Raw genomic sequence first — 18,432 nt, 5'->3', positions numbered from 1 at the left:
GTATGCAGTAGAGTAAAGAAATTATTCATCGTGATCGCCAACCCTGACATCAAACTGTCAAATGCTATGGTTTTGCTACATCCGTTACGAGGTATGGTGATAACATTGTGAACGTTTCATTAATTAAACTATAAAATCAGTAGGTATTTATAAAGATTTAATAATGAATGAACAATTCAGTATGACTCCAACTTGCAAACATTTACTCACCGAACCAATCTAGTAAATAATATTAAGAAATACTGTCAATAAAATAGAAACCCATTATTATACAAGTCAATAGTACAGAAATGCAGAATAATTGAATGCAGATATTATACTCCTATCTTTCTCAAACATAGGGCTCTCCATAAACGTTGCCTTATAAACCCAGTTAGGTCCAGTGCAGAAATAATTACATAAAAGTCAGGTTTGAGGGTTCTTGTGCAAGAATCGCGGCAACCGCGTCGCGTCAGTCCACGAACGCGCCCGCGCACTGCCGCCGCGCCGCGAGCGCTCCGCACCTTGTGCGCTTACCTTGCACCCTCTACCGTACACTCTGTAACAAAAACCTTAAATAAAAAACAAATCTATAAGTTAAAAAACATGGGCATTCTCCAATCCAATTCCCATACTCGCGATATATGATATCATCCCGATAAGGGCTGAGCTTCTGTATAATTACGTCCTTATCCATGAATGTAATGTATGAAAGGCACCATCGTGAATTATATTTAAGTTGTGATCCATCTGAACCTTCTTCTCTATTGTATATAGTCACTCCATGTTTCCACTTCATACACTGAGAGAAAATACAACCAGTTTTCATGTTCGTTCAACTAGTTTTTTGGTTAAAATAGCGCCTACGTGCTCTTTGGTTCAAATAACAAGCTACTTGTCATTTGAATCGGCAATATATTTGAATCATCAACTCGAAAATGCGTGCTCTTATGAATAAAATAACATACACATTTAAACGCATTTAACATTGATGACATTGACATATTAATAATCTATTTTCTTTGATAGAAAATCAAACAAGGTTTTATCTAAAGAGGGTCAATAAGGTTATTTTTACTTATCATATCATTATTAGTACTTATCAATCATACGTGCAGTATGCAGTAGAGTAAAGAAATTATTCATCGTGATCGCCAACCCTGACATCAAACTGTCAAATGCTATGGTTTTGCTACATCCGTTACGAGGTATGGTGATAACATTGTGAGCGTTTCATTAATTAAACTATAAAATCAGTAGGTATTTATAAAGATTTAATAATGAATGAACAATTCAGTATGACTCCAACTTGCAAACATTTACTCACCGAACCAATCTAGTAAATAATATTAAGAAATACTGTCAATAAAATAGAAACCCATTATTATACAAGTCAATAGTACAGAAATGCAGAATAATTGAATGCAGATATTATACTCCTATCTTTCTCAAACATAGGGCTCTCCATAAACGTTGCCTTATAAACCCAGTTAGGTCCAGTGCAGAAATAATTACATAAAAGTCAGGTTTGAGGGTTCTTGTGCAAGAATTGCGGCAGCCGCGTCGCGTCAGTCCACGAACGCGCCCGCGCACTGCCGCCGCGCCGCGAGCGCTCCGCACCTTGTGCGCTTACCTTGCACCCTCTACCGTACACTCTGTAACAAAAACCTTAAATAAAAAACAAATCTATAAGTTAAAAAACATGGGCATTCTCCAATCCAATTCCCATACTCGCGATATATGATATCATCCCGATAAGGGCTGAGCATAGTTTAGCTTCATTTCAGTTGCGAAATTGTGTTATCTCGGATAACTTATCTCAAACTCTTGGACTCTCACCGTCTGACAGAGCAACAAAATATCGATTCAAACATGGTGTTGTGACAAAGTGAAAAATGGTTAAATATTTTAGGAAGACCGTATCCCTGTCGGATTTGTGGGTGTCGTCCCACGAGCGTCTGAGTGATTTCTACGCGTCGTCATGGCAACGCGGAGATTCGCCGATGCCACTGCTGGTGGTGCGGATGGTGGTGGCGATATTGGCGCTGGCTATCCTGGCGTGGTCGGTGTACGAAGCGCCATCTCCGTACTGGCTGATATACCTGACCAATTGGGGATTGGTGCTGGTTTCCGCGATGGCTGTCAGCGGGGTCATTGTGTCTTTGAATGCCGCGAAGAAGGCGCTACCAGGTTAGTATTTGTAGAACATAATAATTAGCTTTTACAATGTGTCGTAAGGTAGCTTAATAGCGTTCGGCGTTTTTGTCTCATAGCAGCGCGTTAGTATTTGACTATCGTTAATAAAGGCGTAAGCATCGCCTAAAGACCCAGGTCAATATTTCTGATTTAGAATTTTGAACTTTTTATTATTTGTATAAGAGTTCAAACCTGGAATATAATTTATACGCCGCGACTTATGTGGGTATGGTACATTTGCTCGTGTAGGGCGCTACAAATTGACTCTAGAGGTAGAAAGAAGCGACATAACATAATCAATGGAAATAAAGAAAATTCTCATTAAAACTTGGCATTATGTTACGGACAGAGTTTAATTAGTAGGTATGTGTGTAAGTACCTCTATTTCGGCAAAACAGCTGCTAAAACAAAAGTGTTAACGTCACCTGATAAATTTTACGATGAAATCGATCGGTTTACCTTGAGCCCCTGACTGATAAAATGGTCAATATTCTGCTAAAGGCTTTATTACAAAATCTTCTACTTTCGATTTTATGTAAAAACGTAATTCTAATTTTTGTCGTACATATTTTACAGTTCATCTGTGTGATATCCACGATAGTAAAAAAATAAAAATGCATAAGTACTTGTGTAAAGATAATACCTAGTTTTAATTTTAATTTTAATTTTACATTCAAAATATCTGACTTTCGTGACGTTCCGAGTATATAAGTAATGTATAATTTACTACCTGAAAGGCGTAATAAAACAAGCAGCACGATTTCTTAAGAATCCATTCTAATATTATAAATGGGAAAGTGTGTGTGTCTGTTTGTTTGTCCGTCTTTCACGGCAAAACGGAGCGACGAATCGTCGTGATTTTTTAGGTGGAGATAGTTGAAGGGATGGAGAGTGACATAGGCTACTTTTTGTCTCTTTCTAACGCGTGCGAAGCCGCGGGCAAAAACTAGTTATTATATAAATATTGAAGTACACAAATCGATGTGTATAAATATGTTAGTTTAGTACTTTGAATGCAATAACTAACGTAAGGTACAGCAGGGGCAAATCTCGACTGGGGGGCAATTGTAACTAATCCATTTTTTCCATTATTACACTATGATGTTGAGTTGTACATGTACCTATCCACTGAACACGCCTACCATATATGTATGGTGGACCCGTTACATTTGCACCCAGTCGAGATTTGCCCCACTGTACCTTATTTATTCCATTTATTTTGATGATAAGATGGTCTTCTTCTTGTTTCTGTACCTACTTATGCCTATTCAATTTACATACGTATAAAACTATAAATTTAATAGGCGGCGCTGCAAACCACTTCTGGGCAAATTTTAAAATCGCTGACATCGTAATTAGTGAATTACGATGTCAGCGATTTTAAAATTTGCCCAGAATAGATAGAGAGTGCTCTATACACCGTATTTCACTTAACACTAAAAACCTGAAAACAGTTTGTTCAGAATCGAGAGTAAAATCGATTGAGCTATATCTTGATGGGGGTAATATTTTTATTTAAATTTGTATGATTAGTTATTTTTTACGTGCCTATTCTATTGTACTCGTAAGACAACATTGTGTATATCGCATTGCTAGAGGTTGTTTACCTTTTTCAGTATTTAGGGGTATTAATACTGGCTGGTTACTTGGACGATTATTTTTTCCGCTACGAGTTTGACGTTGTTTGTCAGTTTAATCTTAATGTTTATCATAAGTCAGAACAAATTGAACTCGTACCTAATTACAACCTTTTCATTTTGAATATTGGGTTTAAATTTGCTTACTGCGATTACCTGTCCAATTTGAAGTTTACTGTGACAAAGATTTAAAGTGTTTTACAGTGACATCTTAGCTGTCTATTAGTAAACCTTATGTCATTGCAGTAACGTACACAAATAAATAGTTTTATGGTTTATGGTGGAAGTTAGGAATTATTTTATTGAGTGTAGAGCTAAAAGTCAAGTAGAGCTGTACAGAAAATTAAAAATTCAATTTAAAAAAAGTAACCATCAGATTAAAAGATGAATACTCTAGATGAGTTTAAAAAAATAAAAATCAGTTGGGGTGTCTAAGGTTTTGAGTGTTACCGGAAACACGTTGTATATCGTCTAATTTCATATCATTGTCTTGGTGGTTCCCTAGCGCCATCAAAGAGGTAGATAATTATAATTTATAGCAGACAGCTGGCCCTTGCGACTGTTCTACTTTGACAGATTCTCCTCATTTTCTTTCCACACTCCATAGGTATGATTCTACACAATTAAACCTCTATTACTGTAATGACACAGCGATATAACCTTTTCATGCAGGTAACCACTGTAACTAGCAGATCAAATTACACACCAACAAAGGACTTAACTCGAATTGTTTGTCACGCTCACATCGCCACAGTTTACAAATTATCGACTTCCTTGTATGTTTTACAAACCAAAGGTTGACTACGCTGGCTGTTGATAATCGACTATAGCAATTCATGTAAACACCTATTATACACACCGATTATCTGTCATTGTTTCACGGATATTGGATGTCGTCATCCTGTTTATTAATTTTACCTACTTATAAATAATTACCTTTAATGGAGCTAGATCGTATTTATTTCATGAGATAGTCTTAATTATAAGGAACAATAATAGGATTGATTGTTGGTATTAGTTAAATGGTTAGTCTATGTTTTGTACCAAAAAAAAAATGAAAGAGCCCGCGATTTTCTGAGTGGAAACCACATAAAAATTTTCAAATCCAAAAAAAAGTGGGGTTGAAAAAAATAGCCGTTTCCATAGTTTTATTTCATGAGTAACTGCACGAAATAAAAATGCCAACTATCGCGGTAACCGAAGACAATATTAAGTCAGTCCTGTTTTTCAAGTCTAATGAAGAGATGACTCAAACCTCAAACTAATAATAATCATCATTCATCAATGAATCCAATAAACGCACTAAGAGATAGTGATTTAATTAGTATGCAGTGACGTCCAGTGTTTACCCACGATCGCAATGCGAAGTTATCTAACGCATTACGAAAGTCGTCGGACAGGCTTCGCCGGCCGACCTTGGCCGAGTCGCGGGCTTCACTCTCTTTTTTTTGTCCCACTTAAGAATACTAAACACCGTGAAATGTGGGATGAAATGTGCGTGGGTATAGTAAACACGAGGTACCTACACACAATGGAAACAGTCAACATTTTTTACGGTCCATTCCGAATAATCCATACTAATATTATACTCGTAAATGGGAAAGAGTGTGTGTCTGTTTGTTTGTCCGTCTTTCACGGCAAAACGGAGCGACGAATTGATGTGATTTTTTAGGTAGAGATAGTTGAAGAGATGGAATGTGACATAGGCTACTTTTTGTATCTTTCTAATCTCCCACTTCCCTAAAGTGGGGGGTGGAAGTTTGTATGGAGCACTCCGCGATTTTCGAATGTAACGCGAGCGAAGCTGCGGGCATAAGCTAGTATGTAATCTTGCTTCCGCCAATTTCGGCATAGACGGACTCTGGCAAAACCAGTCATCGCGTATCGTCATATATTATTTTCATAAAAAAATACATAGTCGTTATTAGCATAATAAACATTTATTTATATTTATTTTAATTATGTTTATACCTACTTGCCGCTAGACTCAACCATTTGTAACTGTTATTATAAACCTTATCTTGTTTAAGAAATGTTAACAAATAGCTAAGTAGTTATGTCGGCGATGTTATGTGTAACATGCCCATCATGTTTACTGTTCAATGTGACGATAGGTTGCGCGAGTGCAAAATATTAGAGTTACAGGTAAGTTGGTAAGGATTTCGATAGAAGAGAGTGTTATTTTGAAGTCAAACTTTTTTTAAATTACGACATTTTGTTTATCAGTTGCAAAATATTGCTGCTGTAAAATATCCGATCTGTCTAAAAACAATCAATCTTTTACTGTCCCACTGCTGGGCAAGCCTCTCCTCGCTTTTTCCACTTGACCATGTCGCTGGTGTTTTCCCACCATTTTTGGTAGAATGCGTCTATGTCATCCCGCCATCTCCTTTTTAACCGACTTCAAAAAAGGAGGAGGTTCTCAATTCGACTGAATGTTTTTTTTTTATTTTTTTGTATGTATGTTACTCGATATCTCCGAGAATTGTAGACCGATTTTCAAAATTTTTTTTTTGATCGTACGGGTATAACCCCGAGATGGTCCCATTGGCACCAAGTCGGGGTCTGATGATGGGATCCTGGAGAAATCGAGGGAACTCTTCAAATGTTATAGGCACATGTAATGTTTTTAGTGTATTTTTCAAAGGTACACCAGTATTTACGCCTGATGGTAATAATTTTATGTGGCTGAGCTGATGATGGAAGGTCAACTCCTCAATGGTTAGGAGTTAAAGGATAATTCTTTCACTAGTGTGCATATATTCGGACTGATGCATATAATATCAATAGGAACCACTAAAAATCAACAAATAAACAAACTTTTTAACAAAAAATAAAACCGCCTTCAAAAATAAGCGCGTTACAAAACACGGAGAAACTAAAAAGCAAAAAATAATAAACCTTTGAATTCAGATTTCTTATCGTATTGCAATAATCTAAACATCCAAATTATAAACAAATCAATTATTTTTGGAGTCGGTACCAGCCTGCGTATGGTTGGGTGGGGCAAATAGGCAATAGCAAGGCGACGAACAGGTCTGGTACCGACTACAAAAATAATTGATTTGTTTATAATGTGGATGTTTAGATTATTGCAATACGATAAGAAATCTGAATTCAAAGGTTTATTATTTTTTGCTTTTTAGTTTCTCCGTGTTTTGTAACGCGCTTATTTTTGAAGGCGGTTTTATTTTTTGTTAAAAAGTTTGTTTTTGGTCTGCTTGAACCCCGGCCTGTACCTATGGTATTTCGTGTACATAATTAATTTTGTAATTAATCTTAAACTTAGATTATCCGAAACTTTCAGTTTCAAGTATCTGCCCAAACCTTTTGGAAAAAGAGGTGTGATTTTATAAGTGTAATAATGAGACTAGTATTTGCTTCCATTTCAGAGGAAGGTGTACCGCCGTGGCACGTGTCGATGTACTGGGTGTTCTACAACATAGCTGGCACTATAGCCATAGTCATCACTCTGCTGTATTGGATACTACTGTTTGATTCAAGTGAGTAACAGAACTATCGCTTTTACACTCTATTTCTATCTTTCTCTCCCTTATTTTCCCTACGAACGTAATCATTTAGTATCTTGGCGCTAACTGACGCCGATCAAAACGTAGTCTGGCCTTGTCGCGCCAATACGAAAGAGCGATTGAGGTAGCTTGCTACGACAACGATATTATGGTAAGCGTTACTGCATTTGGCTACGTACCCCGAGTATGACTAAGGTGAGAAATCAGAGAACGCCTTTAAAGTTTCCACGAGCAATTTAACGAAACTGTATTTACTCTTCGTAGGTCAAGAGATGTTTCGTCCGCAGTCTACTGCCGAGAAATTAGCCCTAAACAAAATCATCATCCTCCTTGCGTTATCCCGGCATTCGTCGCGGCTCATGGGAGCCTGGGGTCCGCTTTGACAACTAATCCCAAGATTTGGTATAGGCACTAGTTTTACGAAAGCGACTGCCATCTGACCTTCCAACCCGAAGGGTAACTAGGCCTTATTGTAGCCCTAAACAAAATACCGACAATTTTGTCCTACAATAAGATTAATACATAATTTATTTGACGCAACAACACTTGTGAGAATCAGGCATGGGCAGCAGCAATAATAAAATATTCCTAAACATTCCAGGTTCCGTCGAGGTAGAAGACCGAATGTTCTGGCTGGAGACGGTAACGCACGGGTTCAACACTGTCCTAGTCCTGGTCGAATTGTTCGCCTCTCGCACGCCGCTCCGCTTCGCACACATCTACCAGCCGCTCGGCGTCGGCCTGTGGTACGCCGTGTTTTCTGTCATATACTACTTCGCCGGAGGCACTGATGGGTAAGTTATTATTTGTTTACACAAGTAGTTATACTCTACAATAACGGTTAATGTAATCACATGTATCCACAAGAATATTGTCCCTTTCTGTGTCCTCGTTCGTCGTCGGAGGCGTTAGTATTGCTCAAGTTAATTTTCCGTTGCATTCACGTATAAACATTATAGTACATACATACACATAATCACGCCGGCATCCCATAAAGGGGTAGGCAGAGCACATGAATTTCTAAGTTACAGTGCCACTGGCAAAAAGGGGTAGAAAGAAATCCAAATAGTGATATTGCAGTGACAGGTTGCCAGCCTCCCGCCTGCGCCACAATTTAGCCAATATCCCACAGTCGGCTTCTACGACACCCACGGGAAGAAAGGGGGTGGTGAAATTCTTAACCCGTCACCACACGGGTCAAAAATTATAGTGCTTCGTGAATATCCTGTCGTATGGAGTATTTAATTAAATTACATTTAACACAAATCAGTAACATTAATATGAAACAAATAACTTTAAAAAATATTAATAATTACTCTTTCTCTTTCCTGCGTTAGGTAACATTAAACCTTATATGCCTACCAATTACACCTACTCGTAATTATTATTACCATGTCTTCAAATTCCACGGTTCTATATCACTCTTTTTCCATTTCAACTTTCAGGGAAGGGAACCCGTTTATCTACGCAATCCTGGATTGGAGTCGTCCAGGCCCTACGACCGCACTGGTGGTGGGGGCTATAGTGGGGCTGATCCTCGTGTATTCGATACTGTGGGGTTTCACCGTAGCTCGAGACAAGCTGACTGGATCGCTCATCCGAACTACCAGCCATACCTTGCCGTTTACACCACCGGATTACGTGAATGGATTTGTCTGAGCTATTGGATTTTTGCCTTCGGAGAGAATGACTTATTAAGCTAATAAGATGATAAAGATTATTTATGATAAAGATTATCTATGATAAAGAGTCTAGGGTACCTAGCCAGCTCACTCTATAGCTCTTCTGTATTGGTGCGACAGAACCAGACTGCGTTTCGATGGCCACGTATCGTCAACTATTGTCACTTCGGCTAGGCCGGAAACTGTGAATCTTACGCTGGTCAATCATATCTACGTCTATAAAATTAGGAGTTACCTAATCTTTGCATAGGCATGGCTTTCATAATCTTAATTAACTTACCTTTTTGTATGACTTTACGCGATTGCGTGCGTATCTCGGTTATCAATACAGTGAAAAAAGCAGAAGAGGTAGATATATTTTTGATAGAAACGTGGATATTTATGCCTATCCTCGAAGTTAATGGAGCAATATCTAATGACAAAATGAGCGGGCAAGACATAACGCCGGTATTTCACATCGAGACGGTAGTGGTGAAACATATGTCGATGCTGAGGACGGTGATTATTATTGCGAAAGAAATATCTACATCAACAATATGTTACTTCAGTCTGTAAAATTTGCCTGTAAAATCAGGCATTATACACCGTGTTTCACTTAACACTAAAAACCTGAAAACCGTTTGTTCAGAATCGAGAGTAGAATCGATTGAGCTATATCTTGATGGGGGTAATATTTTTATTTAAATTAGTATTATTTGTTATTTTTTATGTGCCTATTCTATTGTATTCGTAATACAACATTGTGTATATCGCATTGCTAGAGGTTGTTTACCTTTTTCAGTATTTGGGGGTATTAATACCGGCTGGTTACTTGGACGATTATTTTTTCCGCTACGAGTTTGACGTTGTTTGTCAATTTCATCTTAATGTTTATCATAAGTTATAACAAATTGAACTCGTACCTAATTATAACCTTGTCATTTTGAATATTGGGTTTAAATTTGCTTACTGCGATTACCTGTCCAATTTGAAGTTTACTGTGACAAAGCTTTAAAGTGTTTTACAGTGACATCTTAGCTGTCTATTGGTAAACCTTATGTCGTTGCAGTAAAGTACACAAATAAATAGTTTAATGGTTTATGTATGATGGTAGTTAGCAATTATCTTATTGAGTGTAGAGCTAAAAGTCAAGTAGAGTTGTACAGAAAATTAAAAATTCAAATTAAAAAAAGTAACCATCAGATTAAAAGATGAATACTCTAGATGAGTTTAAAAAAATAAAAATCAGTTGGGGTGTCTGAGGTTTTGAGTGATACCGGAAACACGTTGTATAGGTATACAATTTCGTTAAAAATATTACCTACTAGAATTCTGTAATTTTTATAAATGTTTTAGCGAATTATAACTGCGATCATAATTATGTAGTTTGATACGTTCTACAAAAGCTCATAAGAGCTTATTTTTCCACATTTATATTGGTCATTATTGCGATGTGGTTCACCACATAAATACTTTAATAGTAATTAACGAAGATAAGTTTCCAGAGTGAGCTGTGTAAACCTAATAATTTCGTGTGTGATTTGATCAGGATATAGACTGTCATTATTACCTTTTCGCTTTCTGTCGAACTCCTGTTATCGATATTTTAAGGCTCCACTGTTACATAAGTCGGTCAGGGTGTTTACTTAACTGTAAAATTCTATCTCTTGTTAGGTTCTGCAATAAAGAACCGGCACAGAGATTCTTGACACTAATCCCAGACAAAAATAATAAACTAAAGTTACCAGGTACCAGGTAGTGCAACTGTAATCGCCTGTCAACTGTCAAGTCACATTTTTTTCTGGCTTGGCTACACAAGATGTATTCCGTATCTACAGGGTTTGCACTAGCAAGGCAAGCACAGCCCGGCCGCGTGGTGTGGCCTATCGCGTCGGTCCGTCCTTTTCGCACTTTCTGTAATTGCGAAAAGGACGCACCGACGTGACACTATAAACTATATCAAACTAGCATGCTATGCCCGATAAATTATTAGTGTACTCAATCATTGCGTGTAACTGCATGGTGCATGATGGTTATCTATTTCTATAGATATATTTACTGTTAATGTCAGTTACATGGAGGATTAATAAAGCTTTGTTCTTTTACACTGTAAAGAAAATATTTAGACAACTTTATTATGTACCTCTATTGCAATTCTTGCGTTTGGGTTAGGTGACGTAGCAAATAAAGCAACATTCCGTATATTTCAATTATACTGAATTGTTTGTAATGTACTTATAATATATTTTTGTAAATATTTTATTTAAGTTTATTATTAAGTTGCTGTAAATATACTTAGAGTAAATACATTTTTATTGAATGTTGTAAATGTGTGTTTCGCTTACTTTTAACATGCAAAACTGTCGACTGAAATAGGTGAGGTAAAATTTAATCAATAACGCCGTGTCTTGCGTGGGCGACGGTCGCGCGACCGTCGCCGTCGCGTCTCATACTTCCATATCGATAAGGTTTGAGCGACCGTCGCCCACGCAAGCCACGGCGTAAGTGTATGCGATAATATGTAACATGTACGTACAGTCGGACATGTATATTTGGTAAGAATGATGATGTCGACAATTATTGTCGTCTGGTTTCTATAGTGTTAAGATTAACGTGCTGAGATTATCACTTAATTAGGTAGGCACAAAGCAATAAACCCATTGCTCTGAAGCCAATTAATATGCCAGTCGACGCAGACTTCAGTCGCATTTACACCAGTGCATCGAAACTGCAAGCTCATTTCTAGGTACGATTCCTTTATGTGACGACTGCGACTCAAGAAAATGATCGTTATCATTGAAAGTCGAATACTTTAATTACACATAAATGACAAAATAAAAGCAAAAATTGTAAAAAATGGTACATTACACTAAAAAGTTTTGCGAAGAAGAGCATTTGAGGAAATTCTACAGATCATCTTGGCAAAAGGGTGATTCGCCAATACCGATGTTACTGGTGCGAGCCTTCGAGTCTACTTTGGCATTTGGGATATTGTTATGGTCTTTGTTTGAAGCCGCGATACCTCAATGGCTGGTTTATCTCACTACTTGGGGTATAATAATGGTTTTTGCAATGGCGGCCAGCGGCCTCTACGTATCACTGTGTGCTGCGAAAAAAATGATACCGGGTGAGTTAGTGTAAATAAATATAGTACTTGTAACTTGGCACCAAAGGTTGTCATCAATTATGTGGGTAGGTAGTTTGGATTCATTAAACAAAAACGCATATGATTAACATTACCAGATGGTATAGGTAATTCCACGGAGGTTGAAGTGAATGATAACACACACAGCTAAATGAAGATTAGTACTGATTGCAAAAAAATGAATGAATGAAATGAGTGAGTGAATGTAAAAAAACTATCAATATATTTTTGAAAAACATTATTATTTATTGATAGACTTATGATTAATGGTATTAAAAGCAGTAATGGTATTATCCGGTGAACTTTATAGCTCATATGAAATTTCACTTCCAAATAATTATTCAGCTATCGATATATTTTGTATCGGAAGGATGTCCCTATGTTAATTGACGTTATTGCTACTGCGACTTCTATGTCTGCTAATAAGTAATGAAAAAATAGGTAAACACCATTTTAACAGCTACGATGATAAAATAAGGCAATCTAATAACATATCTTTGATTTCTACGATTAATATTACAATCATAATCTGACAATTAATTAATCACATACGAGATATTTTATTTTCTGTTTTGTTTGAAAATTATTCTATAGACGTAATTCTTAACAAAATAGTCAATATAAACTTTTTGGTCTTTCTTGCAATTCACTGTTGAATCTGCAGTCGGTACACGGTAAGAACACTAATTTCAAAATCTCGTTGTCTTTACATGACAGTGTTATAGTGTGCGTGGCCTCAACTGAGTTGAAACTACCTATACCTTAACCGTTGGTAGATGTCAGTTCACAAGAGCTGACAGGAACGGAACGAATGGGTGAATGAAAATACACATCCATGTTTGTGACGGGTTAAAATAAGTATTTAAAAAAAAATTACAAAAAAAATAAAACCGCCTTCAAAAAAAGCGTGTTACAAAACACGGAGAAACTAAAAAGCCAAAAATAATAAACCTTCGAATTCAGATTTCTTATCGGATTGCAATAATCTAAACATCCAAATTATAAACAAATCAATTATTTTTGTAGTCGGTACCAGACCTGTTCGTCGCCTTGCTATTTCCTGTTTGCCCCACCCAACCATACGCAGGCTGGCCCCGACTCCAAAAATAATTGATTTGTTTATAATTTGGATGTTTAGATTATTGCAATCCGATAAGAAATCTGAATTCGAAGGTTTATTATTTTTGGCTTTTTAGTTTCTCCGTGTTTTGTAACACGCTTTTTTTGAAGGCGGTTTTATTTTTTGTTAAAAAGTTAATTTATTTGTTGATTTTTAGTGGTTCCTAGTGGTATTATATGTATCAGTCCGAATATATGTACAGTAGTGAAAGAATTATCCTTTAACTCCTAACCATTGAGGAGTTGACCTTCCATCATCAGCTCAGCCACATAAAATTATTACCATCAGGCGTAAATACTGGTGTACCTTTGAAAAATACACTAAAAACATTACATGTGCCTATAACATTTGAAGAGTTCCCTCGATTTCTCCAAGATCCCATCATCAGACCCCGACTTGGTGCCAATGGGACCATCTCGGGGGTATACCCGTTCGATCAAAAAAAAAATTTTGAAAATCGGTCCACGATTCTCGGAGATATCGAGTAACATACATACAAAAAAAAAATAAAAATAAAAATATAAAAAAAACATTCAGTCGAATTGAGAACCTCCTCCTTTTTTGAAGTCGGTTAAAAAGAGGAGCTTACAGCTCCGGGATAATAGTGGCCCTTGATATTTACGACTCTATGCAGATGCCACACAATAAATGTTTCGTTTATTTCATTCGCGCCGGCTCTCGTGATACTGATAGGCGTATGTTTTATGCCACATTTGAACTATGTGAACATTATTTTAAAACTTTGTCGAAATCTACAGTAATAAAAAGTTTACTCCACCTTATTTAAGCTTTAGCCCTTCGTTAGCTTAAAAGAGAGTGGTCGGTATAGTGTACTAAAATTTCAATGAATCCCACATCCATACTTCCATACTAATATTACAAATGGGAAAGTGTGTGTGTCTGTTTGTTTGTCCGTCTTTCACAGCAAAACTGAACGACGAATTGACGTGATTTTTTAAGTGAAAATAATTGAAGGGATGGAGAGTGATATAGGCTACTTTTTGTCTCTTTCTAACACCCCACTTCTCTAAAATGGGGGGTGAAAGTACGTATGGAGCATTGCCCAATTTTCGAATGTAACGCGAACGAAGTCGCGGGCAAAAGCTAGTATATTATAGTGTTTTCGAACATATTATAATAGTTATGTTAGAAATTTTGCATTGAAGCATTTTCAAAATCAGTAAGTCTGACATTCTTTTGTCTTAATTTAAACAGTCAGCTAGATTAACGGTTAATGGCATAAACAGTTAATTCATCAAATCATTATGTTCAATCCGAAGTTAATTAGTTACTAATGGAATCTGTGACGCTCTTGATTAATAAATAGGATTTCATCAAACTACATAGTCATCGGTTTTCTTGTCGTCATTGAGACATTTCTGAATAATAATTAATTAATTACCCATACAAAATATGTTCAGAAGCAATTCAAAAAGTAACATTGAATATTTAATTTTATTTCAAGTACATATACATTTCTAACACATAGAAGTGATATTATTAACAACGTTTTATTTGATTCCAGAGGTAGGCAAGCCACCGTGGTACGTAATGCTGTACTGGGTACTGTTCAACATATCAGTTAGTTTAGCCATCGTTGTAACCCTGCTATATTGGAGGTTATTATCCGAAAATGCTAGTAAGTTGCTTAACTTTTTGGTACTTTTAACCCATTAAAGTATAAATCTTTGAGATACATTTTGCAATATTGCTAATGTTTTAGGTAAATATGGGATCCATGAACGTTACTTCTGGTTGGAAACTTCATTGCATGGGTTTAATGCCGTGTTAGTTCTGATCGAGTTATTTGCGTCTCGGACCCCAGTGCGTTTAGCGCATATCTACCAGCCGCTTCTGTTGGGCGTCGTGTACACTATATTTTCCAAGATATATCAGAAGGCTGGGGGCACTGGCGCGTAAGTTGAATTATTTTCCTATTTAAAAAAGCCTCATTGTCTGGAACTTCAACGTAGGTCTGCGACGCTAGTCGTTGATCGAAGCGTCAGTATAAATCTAAGGTCTGACTCTGGCAATTTGCTTTTGTATGTCCCGATCCCGATGTTTCCTTCTACAGATCGCATTTCTCAATTTATTCTCGTGAAACCTTGTAACCGAATTCAATAATAACCGAAATGTATTTTTGACGATCCAGTTTTTTGGATAGAGTTTTTCCACTTTAGACCATTGTGGGTTAAGTTACATGTGCCTGTTCATAAACTACTATATAATGGAGATACATAATATTTATGGAGAATTGGGACTTGGGTGGGTACCATCCAGATTTTGGTCCAATCTGAAACAGATGTTAGCCGACGCTCGCTCGTTTAATCCTAGTGTTTAACTTGGACAATGGCCCCGAAAAGGAAAAGCTTTAAATTAAACACCCAGTTTAATAATAAACAGAAGTATGTTTAATCGGCTTATTAACACATAAATCACACCGAACACAAAATAATTCAAATATCATTACAAAAAACTACAATGCATTAGTACCGTTCGCTAGTTTCCAGAAAGAAAAGCGACATCTCTCGGGAAATTCAGAAAACTATCGAGTAGGCGTTTTATAGTAATAAATAATATTGTACTGTTTGTTACACATGGAAATTCAAACATAACTGATTATTTTGAGTAATCTTTTTCAGACACGGAGAACCGTACATCTACAAGTTTCTGGACTGGAGCGAGCCGCAGGTCACGTTGCAAACGACGATCGGCGTTGCTTTAATGATCATCGTTCTATACGTCTTTTTGTGGGCTTTAGCGTTTGTCCGAGACTGGTTGAGTCGGCTTTGTTGCTCTACTAAACAACCGATAATCGAACACATTGTACCTATCACTGTATAGAATCAGGATCCAATACGCTAAGTGACTATATCGGATCCTCCTAGATATAATGCAATTTTTCAAAATATTATGTTGACTTCTTAAATGATTAATGCATTACGAGTATGTCTGTTATTAAGTCATTCTGCCGTCATTTTTAAAAGGCAGTCTTCTCAGAACATATTATTATTCTTTAGGAGAATACTGCTTTTTAGGACACTACGGCAGTATGGTACATAATTTTGGATCGGTGTAGGTACATTACGTATAATTTTTTCAACTTTGTGTAACTATTCATTCGCCAATAGTTAACAATTTGTAGAAAATTGTGCATATTTAAGGAATAACCACTACTCCGGTTTTTAAAAGGTTCATAAAAATAAAAATATGTAAGCTAAGATATACAGAATAAAGCGCCATCTATTGTTGAGTAGTTGCACTATACTTTTTACTGCCATCTATTGCCGAATAGATTAACGTGTTTTCAAACAAAGCTTTTGCGTAGATGGCGTTAAAATACTAACATTTTACGTGATTTTACTAAACTTTAAACAAAGGATACTATAGACTAGACAGACAAATAATAATACCACTACCGAACGAGATGGTCACATACAAATTATAATAAGAGTGACAGAGAGCAAAATGTTATTTTTTGTCTTTGTCATAGTTTCACTTTTCCGCCGTTGCCACAAACGAGTTTGTGGCAAACAATAAGGACGTGACTTGTCAAACTTATTATCCGCCCAAATTACGTAGGTTGTTTATGGTAAACTGTCAGCCATTTTTAAAGTGATTCTTTAATTCGCTCCATTATTCTATCTGTCCCTTACGGGTGTACGCTTGCGTCTAGTCTATAGTATCCTTCGTCTGAGTACTAAACACTGCACATTTGCATTGGTGCCGTATAGGTGGCACTGCATGTTACACTACCGCGATATTCTTTCATGCTGCCGTATTCGAAAAATGCTTCAAAAATTAGCGTAAGATGTAGATACCGATCTGGGTGGCTAGCCGAATGGCACAATCGCTCACGAAACGCTCACGAAACGAAGCGCTAGTAGATATCTATCTCTATCGCGCTTGCGTATTGGCGCGACAGAGCCAGCGGCGTATCGCTTTCGTTTGGCGTCGGAGAAATGCCATTCGGCTACGGGGCCTGGAGTGACAGTAACGTTCCTTAAATAAACAAAAACTACTTTCCAGTACAATTAATTATGGTGGTACTTTGTGTGCTTATATCGAACTTCAAAGGGCCTTAGATACTGTAAAACGTTGTGCGATACACGTGCAAAGAGGGTATCCGTACCTACCTCGTCTCGATTTAAAATACTCTTTGGTCACAGTATAATAAATTAATAAAGAGTACTATCGTACAGTATGGCCACTCCCGCTCCCCGCTGAAAGTGCCGCCGACCCCCTCTCGGTTGCCTCACAGTTACCGCCTGTCAAAAACGCGAACAGTGTGTGACAGGTCGCTGTCACATTTCACTCATATAAGCATAGTAACGAGATCACCTACACGGCCTCTTTCATATATTTGATCGCCAGTGTCCGAGGTTGTGCTTTGGTCCTATTTTATTTATTTTAATTTATCCTCACTCGTTACGTCATTTCTTCTTTTCCGCACTTTGATCGTTACGTACTATTTATGACCCTAAAATATCAGTTTCATATCATATCTAAACTCCGAATTGAGCCGATAGGACTTTTTAAAAACATTGTTGACACTATTAAGGCAAGTGGATTTTACGAATAGAGAGAGTGCAAAAACTGAAGGATTTATGACAGATCTCTATCATATTTAAAACTAAAACTCGAATCGACCATTTCGAAGTAAATCTAAACATTTCGCAGCGCAGCGCGTCGAAGGCGCAAGCGGATTCAACTTTGGTATTAATAATTATAGACCCAATAACATATTGGATAGTCTACACTCGACAGGCACGCGACCATTTCAATGATGGTATTTGGTGTCAACATCGCGAACAACTATTTGCTTTTAGAAAGTTTAGAACTTGAACGTTGGTTATTCTGGAAGTATTTCAATTCATTATCACGAGTTGATCAAAGTGATCTTACAGGGTCCCCATACAACCATTTCAGTCGCAAAATCTTCAAATCAGTAACTAACTGTCAAATGTGACATAACGCGTGGTAACGGCGTGCAAACAATGCGACCGTATTGATACAATAACAAAATGTAGTCGTCGTGTGCACTCGTTACGGTAACAAAATGTGTACGAATTTGTGGCTGTCAATGTCACTGTCAGAATGACTTTTAACGACACTTTATTAGTCGACGTTTGCACACATAACGGTAACAACATGTGGACGAATT

At 37.1% G+C, this 18,432-nt stretch overlaps 2 protein-coding genes across 4 annotated transcripts; both read left to right on the top strand.

The window, feature by feature from the left end:
- The first annotated feature begins 1,290 nt into the window (after positions 1–1,290).
- LOC125225786 (protein rolling stone-like) lies at positions 1,291–9,725 on the top strand. Of its 2 annotated transcripts, none has more exons than XM_048129638.1 (4): positions 1,291–2,169; positions 7,187–7,315; positions 7,944–8,136; positions 8,788–9,725. In XM_048129638.1, exons 1-4 carry the CDS (start codon positions 1,875–1,877, stop codon positions 8,999–9,001), a joined length of 831 nt encoding a protein of 276 aa, XP_047985595.1. In that variant the 5' UTR covers positions 1,291–1,874; the 3' UTR covers positions 9,002–9,725. The 2 variants fall into 2 exon arrangements, with proteins under 2 accessions (XP_047985595.1, XP_047985596.1); XM_048129639.1 differs by having other exon boundaries at positions 1,296–2,169; positions 7,205–7,315.
- A 2,152-nt stretch (positions 9,726–11,877) lies between these two features.
- Positions 11,878–16,521, top strand: LOC125225799 (protein rolling stone-like). 2 transcript variants are annotated; one of them, XR_007177021.1, is made up of 5 exons: positions 11,878–12,130; positions 14,794–14,907; positions 14,992–15,184; positions 15,911–16,214; positions 16,260–16,521. XR_007177021.1 is itself a non-coding variant. In XM_048129652.1 (4 exons), exons 1-4 carry the CDS (start codon positions 11,950–11,952, stop codon positions 16,110–16,112), a joined length of 690 nt encoding a protein of 229 aa, XP_047985609.1. In that variant the 5' UTR covers positions 11,878–11,949; the 3' UTR covers positions 16,113–16,521. The 2 variants fall into 2 exon arrangements, 1 of the variants encoding a protein (XP_047985609.1); XM_048129652.1 differs by having other exon boundaries at positions 15,911–16,521.
- The last annotated feature ends 1,911 nt before the right edge of the window (positions 16,522–18,432 follow it).

Source organism: Leguminivora glycinivorella, chromosome 4 (genome assembly GCF_023078275.1).
Source record: "Leguminivora glycinivorella isolate SPB_JAAS2020 chromosome 4, LegGlyc_1.1, whole genome shotgun sequence".
Classification (NCBI taxonomy): Eukaryota; Metazoa; Arthropoda; class Insecta; order Lepidoptera; family Tortricidae; genus Leguminivora; species Leguminivora glycinivorella.
This window is presented reverse-complemented; position numbering and strand designations above follow the sequence as displayed.